General features: G+C 43.3%; 1 protein-coding gene across 1 annotated transcript in view; it reads right to left on the bottom strand.

Moving 5' to 3' along the window:
- Window positions 1-18,017, bottom strand: part of Parn (poly(A)-specific ribonuclease) — a 149,666-nt gene that overhangs the window by 31,452 nt on the left and 100,197 nt on the right. Inside the window, exon 22 of the mRNA XM_055597779.1 lies at window positions 4,528-4,696. Coding sequence (XP_055453754.1) covers window positions 4,528-4,696 — 169 coding nt within the window. The remainder of the gene's footprint in view (window positions 1-4,527; window positions 4,697-18,017) is intronic.

Raw genomic sequence — 18,017 nt, 5'->3', positions numbered from 1 at the left:
ACATCAGACCACTGAGGGAGCTCCCTTGTTGCTACATGGGATGGCAATGTCCACACAGCACAGAGGAGAATCTGTGTTGCACAGAGTGATAGTGGGCAGGATGACATAAGAGACCTCCTACTGAAGACTGGAGCACTCAGCCAGCCACTGAGGATGGTCAGCAGCTCCCACAACGCAGGCCACCGATTGGGTTGGAGCCACTACTGAGTGGTCCTGAGCTCCTCTGTAGACACCTGAGCAAAGGGAAAAAAGGTGGAAGGAAAATAAAGTTCCTAAAAGCTGAAGAAGAAAAAAAAAAAAGAGAGAGAGAGAGAGGAGGGTTCAGAGCAAACTAAAACAATGCTGGTGGCCAAGAAGCAACAGGAACAAGGAAAGGGAAACAAGGGCAAGAGCTGCCAGCCACACATGGGAACCAGGGTAGAACAAGGTGCATGGAGCACAGAGTGGAGGAGGGCAAGGAGTTAGTTACCAGACAGAAAGTTTAAGAATAGAGTAAGGGGAAAGAGCAGAAAGGGCCAGCAAGTCTGCTATAGTTCCGTCCATCCCTATCTCCTACTCTTCCAGTCTGAAGCCACCTACCAAGCGGGAGCATGACCGTGTGGCACACAGGTCGGGCTGCCTGATGAGACTGTACTACCTCTGGCTTTCGGGGCCTGGGAACAACTGGCAGCAGTGAGATTCCATGTAGAATGCCACTGTGGAAGGAGCTCCAAGGAACAGGGCACCACACAGTTCTCAGTGGCCTCTAAAGGATTTCTTGGAGGCGGACACAGAGGCCTCTGCAGGAGCTGGGGTTTGTGTTTCCTAGAGTCCTCATTGTGTCCAAGAACATCCCTGCTGCTGGGACTTCACCCACTATCCTTTTATGACCTTGTCATCTTTGATAAAGCACTGACACCTCATTCCTAATAAATATAGGTCTGTAAAATAAAATAAAAAAAATTTTAAATCTTAAAAATTTTTAAAGAACTACTGGGATTGATTGTGTCAGAAAGATTGGCCTGAGATGACTGGTACAGGAACACTGTGCACAAAACAGTCAGAACAATGAGGAACTTTAAGAAGGCTGTGGGGCATGAGGTCAGTCTACAACTAGGGATGATATTTCTATACAGAGGCAGGAAAAAAATTGAAAATCAAAATGTAGGAAACAATTCCATGTATAATGTATCAAAATTATAAAACTTAAAATGTTAAATTATTAAAGTATTAAAATTATAAAACACAAACATGAAAAATATCTAGAAGGCCACTGTAAAAATTGAAACTATTAATATAAATTGGGTTAAAGAAAGAAACAAAGGAAGACAAAATTCCTGTTCGGAAAAAAATAACAAAGTTAGAGCCTGGGTGTTAGCTGAGTTTAAGAGTTGTTAGGAAGCTGCGGAAATAAGGTAGTTTTGAATTTGCATTAGCAAAGAAATAACTGGAGAAGAGACGGGAAGAGACTAGACATAGGAAGGCCTGCTTTCTTTTCAAGATGGCAAGTCAATGCTCTGAGCCATCAAGACTTTAGTGGGCTTTTTGCTTGGGGGTTCTACTTTAATTTTTATTTATGTATATATGTGTATGCTTGCTTGTCTGGACATGCATGCAATGCCTATGGAGGCCAGAAGATTGCATCAGAGTCCCTGAAACTGGAGTTACAGATGCTCTGAACCATTGAGCCATCTCTTCACCCTCCCTTGTTTTGTATTTTTTTAAACAAATGTTATTAGAATAACAACCATGCAGCCATATGGAAAAAAAGTAAACCTTAACCTTCATATACTCATCAGTTTCTCTCTACTGTGACAAAATCCTGAAGAAAAGCAACTTAAAAGGAAGAAAGATCAAGTTTCTGGAGTCAGGTATCTGGAGTTTCAGCCGCGGGCTGCATGGCCCATGGTGGCACAGCACAAACAGCAGGAGTACTTGGTGGTGTAAGGCTGCTCACATCATGGTGGCCCAGCAAAGGGAAAGGACACTGTCCCAGCGTCTCCTTGAAGAGTGTTCCCCTAATGACCTACTCCCTCTAAGCAGGCCCTGATCCAGAAGGATCAACCTTCTTCCCCCAGCATCACCAGGGGAGAGCAAACCTTCATAACATGAGTTCTTAGAGGGCACTGAAGAACCATTTCATGAGATAAGCAGAATTCAGTTGAAATGGATCACAACCCAAGTAGACAAGCAAAAAGAACAAACCCTTCTGAGGAAAACCTGAATAAAATCATGACTACCTTAGGGTAAGCAAACATTTTTAAAGGGGGGGGGGGGACGACTAACTAACCATTAAAAAAAAAAAAAAAAAGCCATAAGCAGATCATCATCACAACGCCAGTCAGTTTTCTGTTGTGATAAAATACCAGGACCAAGACAAGTGATAGAGAGCTAGTCATGGTGGTGGTTGCCTATATCCCAGCACTCAGGGAGACAGAGGCAGGTGGATCTCTGTGAGTTCAAGGCCAGAACTACAGAGCAAGTTCCAGACAGCAAAGGCTACCCTGTCTTGAAAAACCAAAAACCGAAAAAAAAAAAAAAAAAAAAAAAAAAGATAGATAGAAAAAGACAAGTGACAGAAAAAGGTTTAACTTAAGTTTATGGATCCAGAGGGATCAAAGTCTACCACCATTTTAGGAGTGAGAAAGTGGAGGTTGAGTGAGCTGACCAGCAATGCAGTGAGAGGTCAGATGCTCCTGCTGACATCTAGTCTCTTCCTTTCCCCAGACGCCAAGTACCTCCTGCCTCCTTCTAGATCCCGGGTAGATACTCACACTGCTGGGTGCTCACACATGGGGAAGTGAGGCAGCAGTCAGGCACAGTGGCTGGGGCAGCAAGCTGAGAGCTCACATCTTAAACCTTAACAGGAAGCAGAAGGCAAACTGGGAATGTGACAAGTCTTTAAAAGCTCAAAGCCTCCCCAGGTAACACACTCCCAACAAGGCCATACCTCCCAGATAGCACCACCAACTAGGGATCAAGCACTCAAAAGGCAGTGCCTCTGAGGGGCACTGCCATTCAAATGACCACTAGATAAATGAGGGATAAAACTATCCCTCAGCAAGAGATAGCTCCAAAATGTGAATAAGCAAGCCAATCTTCACATATAAGTGTTCGCCACATATTTCTGATCAGAATGCTTACAAGAACTACAAATTAACAGAAACTGCCAACACAGTTTTTAAGTGGGGGCATGACACTTACTAAGCCTCTAAAAGAGGATACCTGAGTGGCCAACAAGTGCACTGAAAATATAACAAGGGCTGGAGCTGCAGCTAAACACAGAGCTGACCAGAATCCGAACAATGCAAAAATAAAATGTAGGCCATTTCATTAGTCAGATCAGAGACACAGTTAGAACCATGATATATGCCAGCTCATACACCCTAGAACAACTAAAACAGAAACTGATATCATTAAATGTTGGCAAGCATGTAATACACTGGAATTCACATATTACTGGTAGTGTGTAAAATGGTACAGCTACTTTAGAGACTGCTTTTGTTTCTACAAAGCTTAAGGCTCAACAAATACATAGATGCCATACAAATACATAGATGTCAACAAATACATAGATCCCTAAGTCCACAATCCTAGTCTTATTTACTTACTCAAGAGAAATGAAAACATGTTGACAAATTTTTTTACACATACATGTACACAGTAAATAGCCACAAATTAGAAACCATCCAAATGTCTACCAAGCAAAATAAGTACCGTGTGTACACGTACACGTACACACACACACACACACACACACACACACACACACAATAGTACTCAAGAATAAAAAAAATTTTAAATTAATACACAGAAGACCAAATCCCAGAAATAAGCTTTTTTTTTTTTTTTTTTTTTTTTAAAAAAAGGCAAACACAATACTCCACAATTCCCCTTCCAATCTTTTTTTCTATGTATGTACATATCTGCTTACTTATTTTATGGTGCTGTGAATGATCTTGAGGCCTTGGACATTGTAAGTCAAGGCTCTACTACTAAGACACACACACACACACACACACACACACGAACACTCACACACAGAGCAGTGTGACTAGGTACCTGGGAGGCAGAAGGTACTTGGCATCTGGGGAAAGGAAGAGACTACATGTCAGCAGGAGCAGCTCTGATCTGACCTCTAACTGTGTTGCTGGTCAGCTCACTCAACCTCCACTTCCTCACTCCTAAAGTGGAATAGAATACATCCTGCCTACCTTGATGGTGTTGTAGGGGAGTTAATGGGAAAAGCTGGGGTCCATATAAGCTCTTAAATGTAAGAAACTGGAATACTCGTAAGCCAGTGCAAAATTCTAACACTGAAGAAGTCTGAATTCAGAACAACCTGGGCTATGTGGCAAGACTATCTAAATAAACAAAGAAACAAACAAAAACAAAAAAGGAAGGAAGATGTAACTAATAAAAAAATTAAGCAGTTACTTACAATATTATGCAAAAAAGTTAGGGAAAAGGTATTTTCCTTGTAAGAGTCAGTACTTAAAACCATCAAGGACCACTGCCAGGATGACTCAAGCCCCAGCAGGTGCTTACCTGTTGCTGTGGTAACAGGGGCCTGGCACACGGGGTCGCTTTCTGTTCACCTCCTTCCAGCTGTCTTCTGTCCACTTTCTCTTCACCTGCTTATCCTCATGTTTCTTTTCTACATACTCAGCATAGGTCTGGATCCGATAACTTTCAGCATACTTGCTGGTATTAACAGCTATAAGAAAGAGAAAAAGTCTTCAAAAAAGATGAAGACAGCACTTAGGAAAGGCAGCCTGTGGTGGTCTAAGGTCCCCAGCCCAGAAGCTGCTGGGTCTCCTTACTGTTGCTCAGCTTCCCCAGTGTGATGGGCTTTGTAAGCTGCAAAGTACTGCAAAGACATAAGTAAAACACTGACATTCTAGGTATTTACAACTAGTAAGACAGCTTGAAAAGTTTTCATTTTCAGAATAAGAAAGTGAAAACAAACAACCATTAGGGTGGTTTAGGTTAGTAGTCCTGCTGAAAAAAGAAACAAGAAAAACTTCAATTCAAAGATCTCTCTCTCCCTCTCCCCCTCTATCATTCTTTCTATTCTAAACTGGGGGGATAAATGGTGGGAAAAGAACCCACAAAATAGTAAAAGACCAGCCACACAAGACCACAAGCACACTGGTGTGAATACTGTCAAAACAGCTCTGATACATGCATGTGCTCCACATTCCAGAGATGCTCTGTTTAAGTTTCACAGTATACCCCTGAGAGATGAATTGTCTTTAAGGATGAAAAACAACGGGCTGGGAAAGACAGCTCATTCAGTAAAGTGACTGCTTTACAAACATGACATGCGTGCATATGTTTGTTTACACACACACACACACACACACGCCAAGAGCAGTGGCATGTGCCAGCAATCCCAGCAGAAAGAGAGAGGCAGAACATGGGAAGCTTGAAAGCCAGTTAGCTTAGCCTACATTGCGAAGTTCCAGGCCAATAACAAACCAGACACAAACAGGGGTGGAAGGTACCTGAGGACCAACACCTGAGACTGTCTTCTGACAGTCCACCCCAACCCACCTATACACAATGAGAAACAATGTCACAGAAGTCTGAGGTTTACTTACAGGTTACTCTACCAAGACTCAACACCAGGTTACCCAAATGCCAGGGCCTTTCTTAATGCTCTGTGCCTCAACTCAGGAACTCTACAATCTTGGACATTTGCCTTCACCCTCCACTTTTAGAGACCACCCTGGTTCCCTACATCGCACATCTGGCTACATCCTGAAGGTACAAATAGTAGGTCAGTTATTTTTGTTTCTGAGTTTGCACTGCTGAGCACAGAACCTAGGGCCTGGAGCACCCAAGGCAAGTGCTCTTCCACTGAGCCATGTGCCAGCTCTGGTATTCCAAACCCATGCTGTTCTGGCTGGCTGGCTCCATCATATATGTGGTTTGGGCACTTTCCTTGCCCACTGTCACCACCAGTAGTTCTAACACTTGTAGGAAGATATTAGGACCTGACCATGCTGTCAGGGGCACCAGCACCATGATGGTCAATGTTGTATACCTGTACCTGGCAGAGTTCATAGTAGATACATGAATGGATGCATGAAGGCAGAAAGCAGCTGGGAGAGATGAACACATTGTCACAGGGTACTCCAGAATTGGATAACAGGCCAGAATTGGTGGTACAGGTTCACAATCCTCACTTGCAGGAGGCTAAGACAGAGGGGTGACAGCCCACTGCCAGCCTATGCTCATGAGTTCCAGAGTAATCTGGCCTACAGGACAAGACCCTGTCTGGAAAAAGAAGATATAAAAGAGATTCCCATATACCAGGGAACTTAACCCCAAGGAAAAGGAAGCAGATGCGACACATGTACAAGAACTGACTTTTTAAATCTTAAAATGGACTTAACTAAACTCAGCACAATTGTTTGTTTAATGTCTGACCTGAAATATTTGGACACCTGAATATTAAAGAAAGAGGGATGGAGAAGTGCTCTGTCAGTCAGTGCCTGCTGCATAAGCATAAGTCTGGATCCTCAACACCTGTGTACTATCCTCAGCACTCATGGGTGTTAGTGTGCTTCTGTAACCCCAGCACTGGACATGGACATGGAGACAAGCAGATCATTGGCCAGCCGGCTTTGTCAAGTTAGAGTTTCAGGTTCACAACAGGATGCTATCTCAAAGGCATAATGGTGGAGGAAACGCCTTTTGCTGATGTCCAGCTTCCATTCCACACGTGAGTGCCCACATGCACATGTGGACACATACTAACAAGTACTCCACCCACACCCCCCTATGGACACCACCCATTATATATATAAATATATATACATATATATATTTATATATATATAAAGAAAAGGCTCAACTTCCTCAAGACATACAAAATCTTACTAAAAGGCTTAAGAAGAAAAACACCTCAAAGTATTGTTATTGATGGAAGTTTATTGAACACTGAACAAAGACTGACCAGTCAGGGCCATAATCTGGACTCAGGAGCCAGACTATGACACTAGTATATTTCTAAGGCAGGTTTGTTAATACAAAAAACCATAACCACGTAACAACCAGGTAACCAGGTATAGGAAGCAAGGGGTGGGAGAAGTATTACATCACTTTAACTAGCTAAACATAATCGATTTTGTTTCAAGTATATTGTGTATCTAGGTATCTAGTGTATCTAGGTATCTAGACAAAGCACATTAAGCTGACTGGCTGGGATTTAGGGGAGGAGAACACTTGGAGGCTTTCCAGCTTTCTGGGAGTAGGGAACATAGCAGGATGTTGCAATCTTTATCGCAAGCAAAACATACATTTATCATCTATCGCTTTATTCTAAGCTGCAAGTATTGAACCACTGAATTGTATCCTGGTCTCAGGCATGTAGGCCCGAACTTGAACTTAATTTCACCTTATGATCAAAATGGAGACATAGAGGCAAAGTGGCTTCTGATAAACTAAAGGCTATAGCAGGTGTTAACAGAGGAGCCACAGTTATGCTACGAATTAACATAGGTCTCAACAGGATCTACACAGTTTAAGCAGGTTACATCAGTATTAGGAAACTTTTATATCACACATCTCCCAAAGAAATGACAGGGATTGTTAGCAAACCATGAGCTCTCAACTACAGGCTCCAAGCCACAGCAGCACACTTTGTAGAGAGCTGTGGTGGAAGTCACCATTGGTGTGATGGTCTAGCACCTCAAGCGTGTCCCAGCAACCAATGAATGAGTCTTCTGGTCTCCCTGAAATTCCCTTTTGGTTGGAAGGTGTTTTCAGAGCACTCACAATAACCCCCCTCTGGGTTATGTGCATTTCCAAGGAGAAGAACAGGTTCACGTCAGCATCCCCATAGTGGCCAAGGTGATGACAGGGCCAGGGGGCAGCAAGATGGTGTGCTCGGTGGTAATTCTATGGTCCCTCAACCCCACAGATGAGCATCTCCAACATTTTCCTAGCAGATAGGGAACACAGCTGAGCAGGTTGGAATCAGGGTCACTTGAAAGGGAAAGTACTTAACAGTCCTTTCTACTGCTGGCTCACCTGGCAATGATTTACCAGTATTCCTTCAAGTCTCCGCTTTGCAGGGCCTTTACTCTAGAAGCCAAGGTCTGGCTCAGAGCCATGCCTCTGACAGATGACTCAGCAAAAGGAACTGGCCATCGCCCCAGCCCTTTAGCATCCAGCTTGCCTGTTCAAGGAAGCATGTAGCAGGCTGCCTGGTGACACTAGCCTAATCCAGTTAGTCAGGGAAATGATTTAAGGCCTCTTTTTGCTCCCATCGCTTTGTGAAAGCTGATGGGACACCAAACACATTGGGAGCCTGCCATGTCTCCCTGTAGATACATGAAGTGGTCCTCATATAATAATCTCATATCTCATGCCCAGTCTGTTGCCTCTTCACACAGATAAAGACATGAGTGTCAGAGAAGCTCCACAGCTGCCTAAGGCTTCGCAGAAAGCATCAGAGCTAGTCTGAAACCAACACATGAGAGATATGTAGACAGATATTTAAAAGTGACATTCTGTCTACTGTGTATCTGCAGGCATTTAGTTTACTGAGGTTGACAACTGTCTTATAAAATCCTGTATTATGAGTTCTAATGAATTCCTTAAAATGTTGAGTTTTCCTTTTAATTAACTTTTTGAGTTGGTGTGTTGAATAGTTTTATGTCAACTTGACATAAACTAAAGTCATCTGAAAGAAGGAAACATCAACTAAAAAAAAGTCTCTCTAAGACTGGGTTGTAGGCAGGCCTGTAAGGCATTGTCTTAATTAGTGATTGGTGGGGAGGAAGGCCCAGCCCATTGAGGGTGGGGCCATCCCTGGCCTGGTGGTCTGGGCTCTATAAGAAACAAGCTGACAAGCCATGTGGGAGCAGGCCAGTAAGCAGCACTCCTCCATGGCCTCTGCATCAGCTCCTGCCTCTAGGTACTTTCCCTGCTTTAGTTCCTATCCTCACTGCCTTTGATGATGGAGTATGATGTGGAAGTGTAAGCCAAATAAACCCTTTCCTCCCCAAGCTGCTTTTGATTATGGTGCTTCATTGCATTAACAGAAAGCCAAACTAAGTCAGTATACAAAATATCAGGATTCATTATGGTTTCCTTATGAGATTTAAACATTTTTTGTTAAGAACCTTGGAACTATGGGGACAGCTCAGGAGGTAAAATAACTGAAACATAAGCATGAGGATCTGAGTCTGAATCCCTAGAACCTGTAAAGCTGAGTGTCTGCAATCCCAGAGCTTCTATGTCCAGAATGGAAGTGGAAACAGAAAAATCCCAGAAAGTGTTGGGCCAGCTAGCCTAACATAATGTGGTAGTGATGAGACCCTGACACAAACAACCAAGGTTGACCTCTGACCTCCACAGGTGCAGCTGTGGACACACACACACACACACACACACACACACACACATGAATGCACGCACACATCACACAATTTTATTGTCTGCCAGATGTAGTGGCACATGTCTCTAAGGAGAATCCTTCAGAAACAGAGGCGAGGAGATCACCTAAGATTCAAGGCCAGCCTGGTCTACATAGTTGAGTTTTAGGTCAGCCAGGACTGCACAGAAAACAAACAATAAAAGCAGAAAAATAAGCAACTTTATTGTCAACCAAAATCTCTCCAGTTGACAAATATATTTATATAGATTCCTTCTGAAATTGATTATAGATTGACTGCAACTCCAGGGAAGAAAATCCATTTTAATTAAATACTGCAGGAATTAAAATGAAAACAGTTTCCCTCTCCTCACCAAAAAAGCCAGACCAAACAAACCAACCAACCCCTGCCAGGCTGGTAGTGCACACCTGTAGGACTCAAGAGAATGAGCCGAGCCAGGATTGCCATGAGTTTGAGGTCTGTGGGGAACTTGCCTTACCTGCTGGGAGGCCTATTCTAAAACTTTTATTTAAAGCTAATATAGCCAAGTGTAGGTAGGAGTACTGGTCCATGCCTATAACCCAACACTTGGGGAGTCTGAGAAAGGAAAGTAACCACAAGTTCAAGGCCAGCCTAGGCTACAGCATGAGACCCTGTCTCAAAACAAAAACAAAAAAATTTCAGATATAAACAAACAGACCAATGCTATAGAAGGAAGAGCTTAGAAATAAAATTCTAAATTTGTAGGATGCTGATTTTTTGACAGAACAGCCTAAAAAAAAATGAAGAGCTGGTAAGTGTGTATATACATAGGAAAAATGAAATCAGATTCCCAGTTATATGGGACCAAAAACCCCACTCCAGATGTGAAACTTAAATGTCAAAGGCAAACTTTGAGAACTTGAAAAGAAACCTTAAGTAAAAGTATTTCTGAGTTGCACCGGAAGGGATCTGTGAAGATACAAAAGGCCTAAAAGAGAAGTCAAGGACAGCAGCTATGTTAATACCAAAACTGCCACCAGAAGACACTGTAAGGAGAATGAAGGAAGCTGGGAGAAGACATCAAGAGTCCGGTGGCACAAGTTTACATTCCCACCAGCAGTGGAGGAGGGTTCCCCTTTCTCCACAACCTCTCCAGCATGTGTTGTCTCTGGAGTTTTTGATCTTAGCCATTCTGATGGGTGTAAGGTGAAATCTTAGGGTTGTTTTAATTTGTATTTCCCTGATGGCTAATGAGGTTGAGCATTTCTTTAAGTGTTTCTCTGTCATTCGATATTCCTCTGCAGAGAATTCTCTGTTTAGCTCTGTACCCCATTTTTTAATTGGATTACTTGATTTTTGCTGTTTAACTTCTTTAGTTCTTTATATATACTGGATATTAGCCCTCTGTCAGATATAGGGTTGGTGAAGATCCTTTCCCAATCTGTAGGTTGTCATTTTGTTCTGAGGACAGTGTCCTTTGCTTTACAGAAGCTTTTCAGTTTCATGAGGTCCCATTTATTGATTGTTGCTCTTAGAGCCTGTGCTGTTGGTGTTCTGTTCAGGAAGCTGTCTCCTGTGCCAATGAGTTCAATCAATGTAGATGCTGAGACCTATGGGCAAACTTTGGGCAGAGTGCAGGGAATCTTAGGAAAGAAGTGGGAAACAGTAAGATCTGGAGAGGACAGGAACTCCACAAGGAGAACAACAGAACCAAAAAATTTGAGCACAGGGGTCTTTTCTGAGACTGATATTCCAACCAAGGACTATGCATGGAGATAACCTAAGACCCCTGCACAAATGTAGCCCATGGCAGTTCAGTATCCAAGTGGGTTCCATTGTAATAGGAACAGGGACTGCTTCTGACATGAACTGATTGGCCTGCTCTTTAATCACCTCCCCCTGAGGGGGAAGCAGCATTACCAGGCCACAGAAGAAGACAATGCAGCCAGTCCTGATGAGACCTAATTCAAAGCAAAGTGTGCAGGTCAGAAAACACAGTGTCAGCAGGCCACAGGAGTCCTCAAGGGCCAAAAGTCCTTTTTACCACATCCAAAAGCCAGGAACAGGGAGAGGGAAAGCAATCTAAAACTGCTTCACTGGCAACTGCAGGATGACCACATGATAAAATTGAGAACACACATGGACAAAGAACTAGATCCATCTTAGTAATGTAATTTGGGTGGGAATGCAAGCCCCAAGTCTGTTTTATCAAGTTCAAAAACAAACATTTACAAGCCACGCATGGTGGTACAAGCCTCTAATCCCAGTACTTGGGAGGTGGAAGCAGGAGGATCAGGAGGTCAAGGCCAAGCTAAGCTACATACCAGGTTCAAAACCAAACTACATGAGGACCCTGTACCAGACAGACAGACAGACAGACAGACGGCTGGAAGAGAAAAACAAAACATGAATGACCAATGTGAATTTTAGAGAGAGGAGCCCAGCAAGAAATCATGAGGGGAAGCCAGAGGAACAGAAGGCAGACATGGTTTCCTAGCAACATCTTCCTTCATTCTTTGATAGAAAAGTGATTTCATGATATCCATTTCATTTTATAGAAACAGAACATACTGTTTGCTGTCTACCTGAGCCATGTCCAGTACATGTTGTTTACATCAGAAGGTGTCTTTAAGACCAGCCAAGTAATGTGTTTCCATGTCCTCAGTGATCTGAAGGTAAGGCCCCTGGCCAGCTCACAGCTGTCAGTGAAGCATCAAGTAGTCTCCTTGGGCAACTCAGCAAGTGTGCAGTCTGCTTCTTAGATGTTGCAGTCAATGCAGAGAGGTGTGAGTTGGAAGGCCGGCACATCAGCCATGGTGAGCGATACACCACAAGTACTACATTGTTTAGACAGCTAAATGAAGCCAATGTTCTCAACGGCTGGGGCTGTACTGTGGTCACCAGAAAGAACTGTTTACTGGGTACCTAGCTAAGCTCACAAAAGCCTGTAAACCGAGACTCACAGGTGCCCACCCTGAGGTACCAGAGGTTACTAGTGCTTAGGATAAGTTCCAAAGTGAAACTCACAGTGTGTGTGTGTGTGTGTGTGTGTGTGTGTGTGTGTGTGTGTGTGTGTCTGTGTGTGGTGCACACCCTGCCTATCGGTTGAGAAGGATATTCCTCTGCCTTATTCTCCTCAAACAAGGATCTCTAACTAATCCTGGAACTCTTCTGGCAGTTTGCAAGCCAGTAATTACCTCATCTTTGTCCTCCATACACATAGTGCTGGCATTATAGGCACAACCAGCCATATCTGACTTTTTACATGGATCTGAGGATTTGAATTCAAGTCTATAGTTGTACTGCAAGTGCTTTTATTCACTGAGCCATCTCCTCTTGGCCCTGGAAGCCTCTATTCTTTCCAAGATCCCACATGCTCTATAGGATCCCAGACAGTGTTCTTGGAAGTGACATGGTGCATCATAGAGTCTGTCCACCCTTCCACAAAAATTCTGTATAAGCACCCTAACAAGTGACTCTGGCCACCCTAATGTGCTGTGACTCCCTGGAGAGACAAAGGCCAAGAGTACCCTCTGCCCTTTGCCAATGGGCACTGCTCAGTCCCTTACTGCTGCATCCTGGGCCTCGTACCACAATGCTGCCACTCCCCACATATGGATGGATGACCAGGCAGACATTCTGTGTGTCTGCACACTTAAATATGAACATATTAGACAAAAAGTCGCCTCATGTTTCACAGAACTCAATTACACCTGTTCCCGCTCAACAGAGAGGAAATGGAAGGATTCCCTCTGGATTCTGTAGGAGGGCTGACTCTAAAACCTTTAAAGACAAGAGGAAGAAGCCAAGGAAACACTGGTCACTGGCTGGAGAGAGGCTGGAATGAAAATAATAGCAACATTTAATTACTTCAAATCTGCCCATGGTCAAAAAAGAAAACCAGAGGTGTTGAGGTCACACAGGCTCAGATTCTAATCCTGCTCCATCTTAATTTGCCTAAAGTGAACTGCCTGCCTCACCCAGACTTGTGTTTTTTATTCACAAAATGGGCATTTATTCACCTCTCAGCATATGGCTTGAAACAAAGCAGGTGCCTAAGTAAGGAGGCATTGTTCTTAATCCCAAAGTACACAGTTTCCCTCAAGGCACACTTACCATGCTGTCTATTCCTGCAGAAGCGGGGAGGTGGTTCAAGTCAGAAAATAGCTTGCTGCACAAGTAGTGGGACCAGCTCTCAGACGCCTGAGGCTGAGTAAAAGCTAGGTGTAAGAAGCCACTGCCTCAGTGAACAGAGCCTTGGGAATACTGCACTGACTCGCCTGGTGCTCTCCTTGTCTTTTTCTTTTAAATGGCATGGTTAGTTTCAAGTGGAAAAGTCAACAAAAACAAGTAAAGAAAGCTTCCAACATCAAGCACTTACAATATGTTAAGACCTGTACAATATTTCACCAACAACTGACTTTTCATTTGTTCACTTCCTTGCCTATGCACTCATCTGGAGCTGGTCCTCCTCTGTAGCCCATGCTGCCTGGGACTCCCAGTGATCTTCTGACACCTCAGCCTCAACTGAACAATGGATAAATTGTGATACATTTACACAATGAATACTACTCAGCTATTAAAAACAAGGAAATCATGAAATTTGCAGGCAAATGGATGGAACTAGAAAAGATTATCCTGAGAAGCAGAAAGATACACATGGTATATACTCACTTATATGTGGATATTGGACATATAATATAGGATAAATATACTAAAATCTATAGTTCTAAAGAAGCTAAACAAAAAGGAGGACCTAGAGAAGAGGATTAATCCTCGTTGAGAAGGGCAAACAGGATAGACACTGGAAGCAAGAGAAGACAAGGAACAGGACAAGAGCCTACCACAGAGGACCTCAGAAAGACTCTTAGCCAGCAGGGTATCGAAGCAGATGCTGAGACTCATAGCCAAACTTTGGGCAGAGTGCAAGGAATCTTATGGGAAAAGGGGAGACAGAAAGACCTGGAGGGGACAGGAGCTCCACAAGGAGACCAACAGAGCCAAAGAAACCTGGGCCCAGGGGGTCCTGAAGAGATTGATGAATCAACCAAGGACCATGCATGGAAAGGACCTAGACCCCATGCTCAGATGTAGCCCATGGGCAGTTCAGTTTCCAAGTGGGTTCCCAAGTAAGGGGACCAGGGCTGTCTCTGACATGAACTCAGTGTCTGGCTCTTTGATCACATCCCCCTGGGGGTTGCAGCCTTGCCAGGCCACAGAGGAAGACAGTCCTGATGAGACCTGATAAGCTATGGTCAAATAAAAGGGGAGGAGGACCTCCCCTATCAGTGGACTAGGGGAGGGGCATAGAGGGAGAAGAGGGAGGAAGGGTAGGACTGGGAGGAGACGAAGGAGGGGGCTACAGCAGGGATGTAAAGTGAATAAATTGTAATAAATAATAAATAAAAGTTAAAAAAAGAATAAAACTAATAAGAAGGGAACTGAAGGGAGACTGAGAGGACAGCTATGGAGTCACAGAAGTTCCACACAAACTGCAAACAGGACAGCTTTGACTGATTGCCATGAGTAAGCCTATCCAGCTACCACCATGAAGCACTCCATGCTTCCTGGTGTCCCACACCATTCTACTAAAGACAAGAGCCATCTCCCTAGCCTTGCAGGGCTCCACACCTGCATCAAGCTGCATGTGGGGAAGCCCCAGGTTGTACAACAGTACCTAATACATTCCTCCAGAGCTTCAGGGTACTTATGAATAGTGCCATACCCTATGAAAACTGGAGAAATGCCACCACTCTGGCCTCAACACATGGCCACCCACCCACTTCCACATTATCACAAACTCCTTTAAATTTATCCTTGGCATCATGAGAACCATTTCATCAGGAAAGGAATGAGGGCTGGGTGTGGCAGCACATGTCCTTTTACCCCTGGCACTCGGGAAGCAGAGGGAGGAGGATCTGTGAGACCAGCCTGGTCTACATAATGAATTTCAGGACTGCCAGGGCTATGTATCTCTGTTAGGCCCCAAAGAAACTTCAGGCCAAGGCTCACTCAGTACCTGTGGCTCCTCCCATCACTTTCACCCCACCCCCTACTCTAAACCTGTCCAGCCCAGAGGCTGAGCTTCACTTCCCCCATTCCTATATAAACTTACCATCTTAGCCATCCACTCTCTTGGTCCTTGGCTCTTGGCTCACTCCTGGCCTCTTTGCCCTCTTGACTCACTTCCTCTGTGTTAGTATTTAGGCACTTGCTTCTGGGTTGCCTAGCAACCTATGATGTCATCATGTGTCACTGGCCAGGTAGCCACATCTGGCAAACATGGTTGTTCCTTAAAAGGATCAACAGCCACTTTGTCTTTCTCTTGGCTCTTGCCCTCTCCCCTTTCTCTGTCAGGGCCCTCCCTCTCCCCTCCCCCTACCATGTCTGGCTCTCTCCTCTCTCACTCTTCATCTCCATTTAATAAACCTCTTTCATATAAAATCTGCTATGTGCATCATCGTTTTATTTGGTCCTAACACTCTCTTACTTCTCTCCCCTCCTATCATGGCCCTGTTCAGTCTAGACCAGTGGTTCTCAACCTGTGGTTGGTGACCCCTTGGGGGTTTGAACAACCATTTTATACCAACAGAAAACACAAATATTTACATTATGATAACAGTAGCAAAATTACAGTTATAAAGTAGCAACAAAAAAAAAAGTATGGTTGGGGTTCCCACAACATGGGGAGAGAGGGTCAGAATTAGGAAGGTTGAAAACCACTGGTGTAGACTCTTCTTCTTCTTGCCCTGATATCTAAATAAAGACCTTCTCCTTTGCTCAACCATACCTTGGACTAGTCATGTCATCATTTTCATTCAATCAAAACAAAACAAAAAAAGTAATGAAATCTCCTCAGATCAATGGTTGAAACAGTGACAATGACTTCATATGACATTATCTGAGTCATAGGGTTACACTTCTCCAACAATGAGCACACTGGCATTATTTTCTCTATTTCATCACTACTTCTTATGAGAAACTGTGTGACCACTACTTTACTTCACAGGAGATTGTATATTACACACTAAAAACCCAAAAGATTAGCAAACATGCTGCAAAGGTAATACCAAACACAGTAAAATTTATTTACTTTTCCATCTCACTGCATCAGCCTCGTAAGTAGCTGGGACTATAGGAACATATCATCACACCCAGAAATTATTTCAGGAATTTTTTCTAAAGGTAAGATCTCATATAGTCAAGCTAGCTTTAAAACTTGCTTTGTTGCAGAAATGGGCCTAAAACTACTAATTCCTTCAACTAAATGCTAGGATTACAGGCCTGTACCAACAATCCCAGTCTAATTATTTCAATATTAAAGTCCCTTCCGTCTTGACACTAAGGACAGTTACTCTACACTGTGAGCTACAGTTGGGATACAAAGTGAACAAACTGTAATAAATGAAAAGTTAAATGAAAAAAAAAAAAGGAATCAATTTTAGAGGAAGGCAACAAGCTGAATTCAGAGACAGCATGTTCCCGCAGACCCCTTGCACATTAAAAAAATCTGAAATGTCTGGCAAACAGGAGAATAAGAGAATGCTGTTTTGGGTTTTGTTTGTTTGTTTGTTTGTTTTTTAAACCACGCTTAGGGTTAGGATGACGTCAATGATAATGGTGCCTGTGATTAGCATGCAAGAGGCCCCTGGGTTCCATCCCCAGCAAAACACACACACACACACACACACACACACACAGAGTATCTGTCATACTCACATATTCTTTCATATTACTCTCATATACACACTCCATATACACAAATATTCCCTCTCTCACTGTCTTACACAGACAGCAGTACTGCTATTGTTCAGCCTTCCTGTCTCAAACTGTAGGTATTTTTATCCACTTGAACACACAATGCAGAATCAACTAGTTAGATAACTAGATTGAAAGCCTAACACAGAGCTAGAGATATATAGACACACATACTAGGAAATATGATACTGCTATGCTTGGTACCTGAAAGTTCACAATGACCTCAATGTCCAAACCCTCGGCATCAGTTAAGAAATTGAAAAACAACTGCTGGAAGTCAGGCCTATACAACTGCTTTCTGACTGACAGTGCAGCATTTATGAACCTTAAAAGTATTCTACATTTTCTTCTCAGGAAATACTGCCATCCTCTGAATAATAACTCTCAAGTCCCAGAGCTAGTACATGTAACATAAGAAGTCTTCTTTTGTATATGTGCAGTGTGCATGTGTGTGCTTGCATGTTTGAGTGTGTGGAGCAACATGTGTGTTCCACAGTTAACATTGATATTAGGACTGAACCCAGAGCTTGTGAATTGCCTAGTCAATCTAGCTGGCTTGCCTCAGGGATCCTCTGTCTCTGCTTTCTAAGTGCTGAGATCACAGATGGCTAGCCACACCTACCCAACTTTTACATGGATTCTGGGAATCTGAACTTTGGTCCTCATACTTACACAACAGCATGTTGTCATGGAGTCATTCTTAAGCATGCTTAATAAATGAGTTTACTGACACTGTCTTTATACAGCATAAAGCTGTGGTTTAAAGAAACAAATGAAAATGAAAGGTAAGGTCCAGCTGTACAGTAGACTGTCCCCTTTCATCACATGGGTGAAAGCAACATTCAAACCCCCCCCCCAAAAAAAAGGACAGGAATATGAGGGCTACAACCAAATCTCCATATAAAAGTC

This window comes from Psammomys obesus, unplaced genomic scaffold (assembly GCF_907164565.1).
Source record: "Psammomys obesus unplaced genomic scaffold, mPsaObe1.curated_primary_1811, whole genome shotgun sequence".
NCBI classification, from domain to species: domain Eukaryota; kingdom Metazoa; phylum Chordata; class Mammalia; order Rodentia; family Muridae; genus Psammomys; species Psammomys obesus.
Note: the sequence above shows the minus strand (reverse complement) of the source record. Positions and strands in the feature narration are given on the sequence as shown.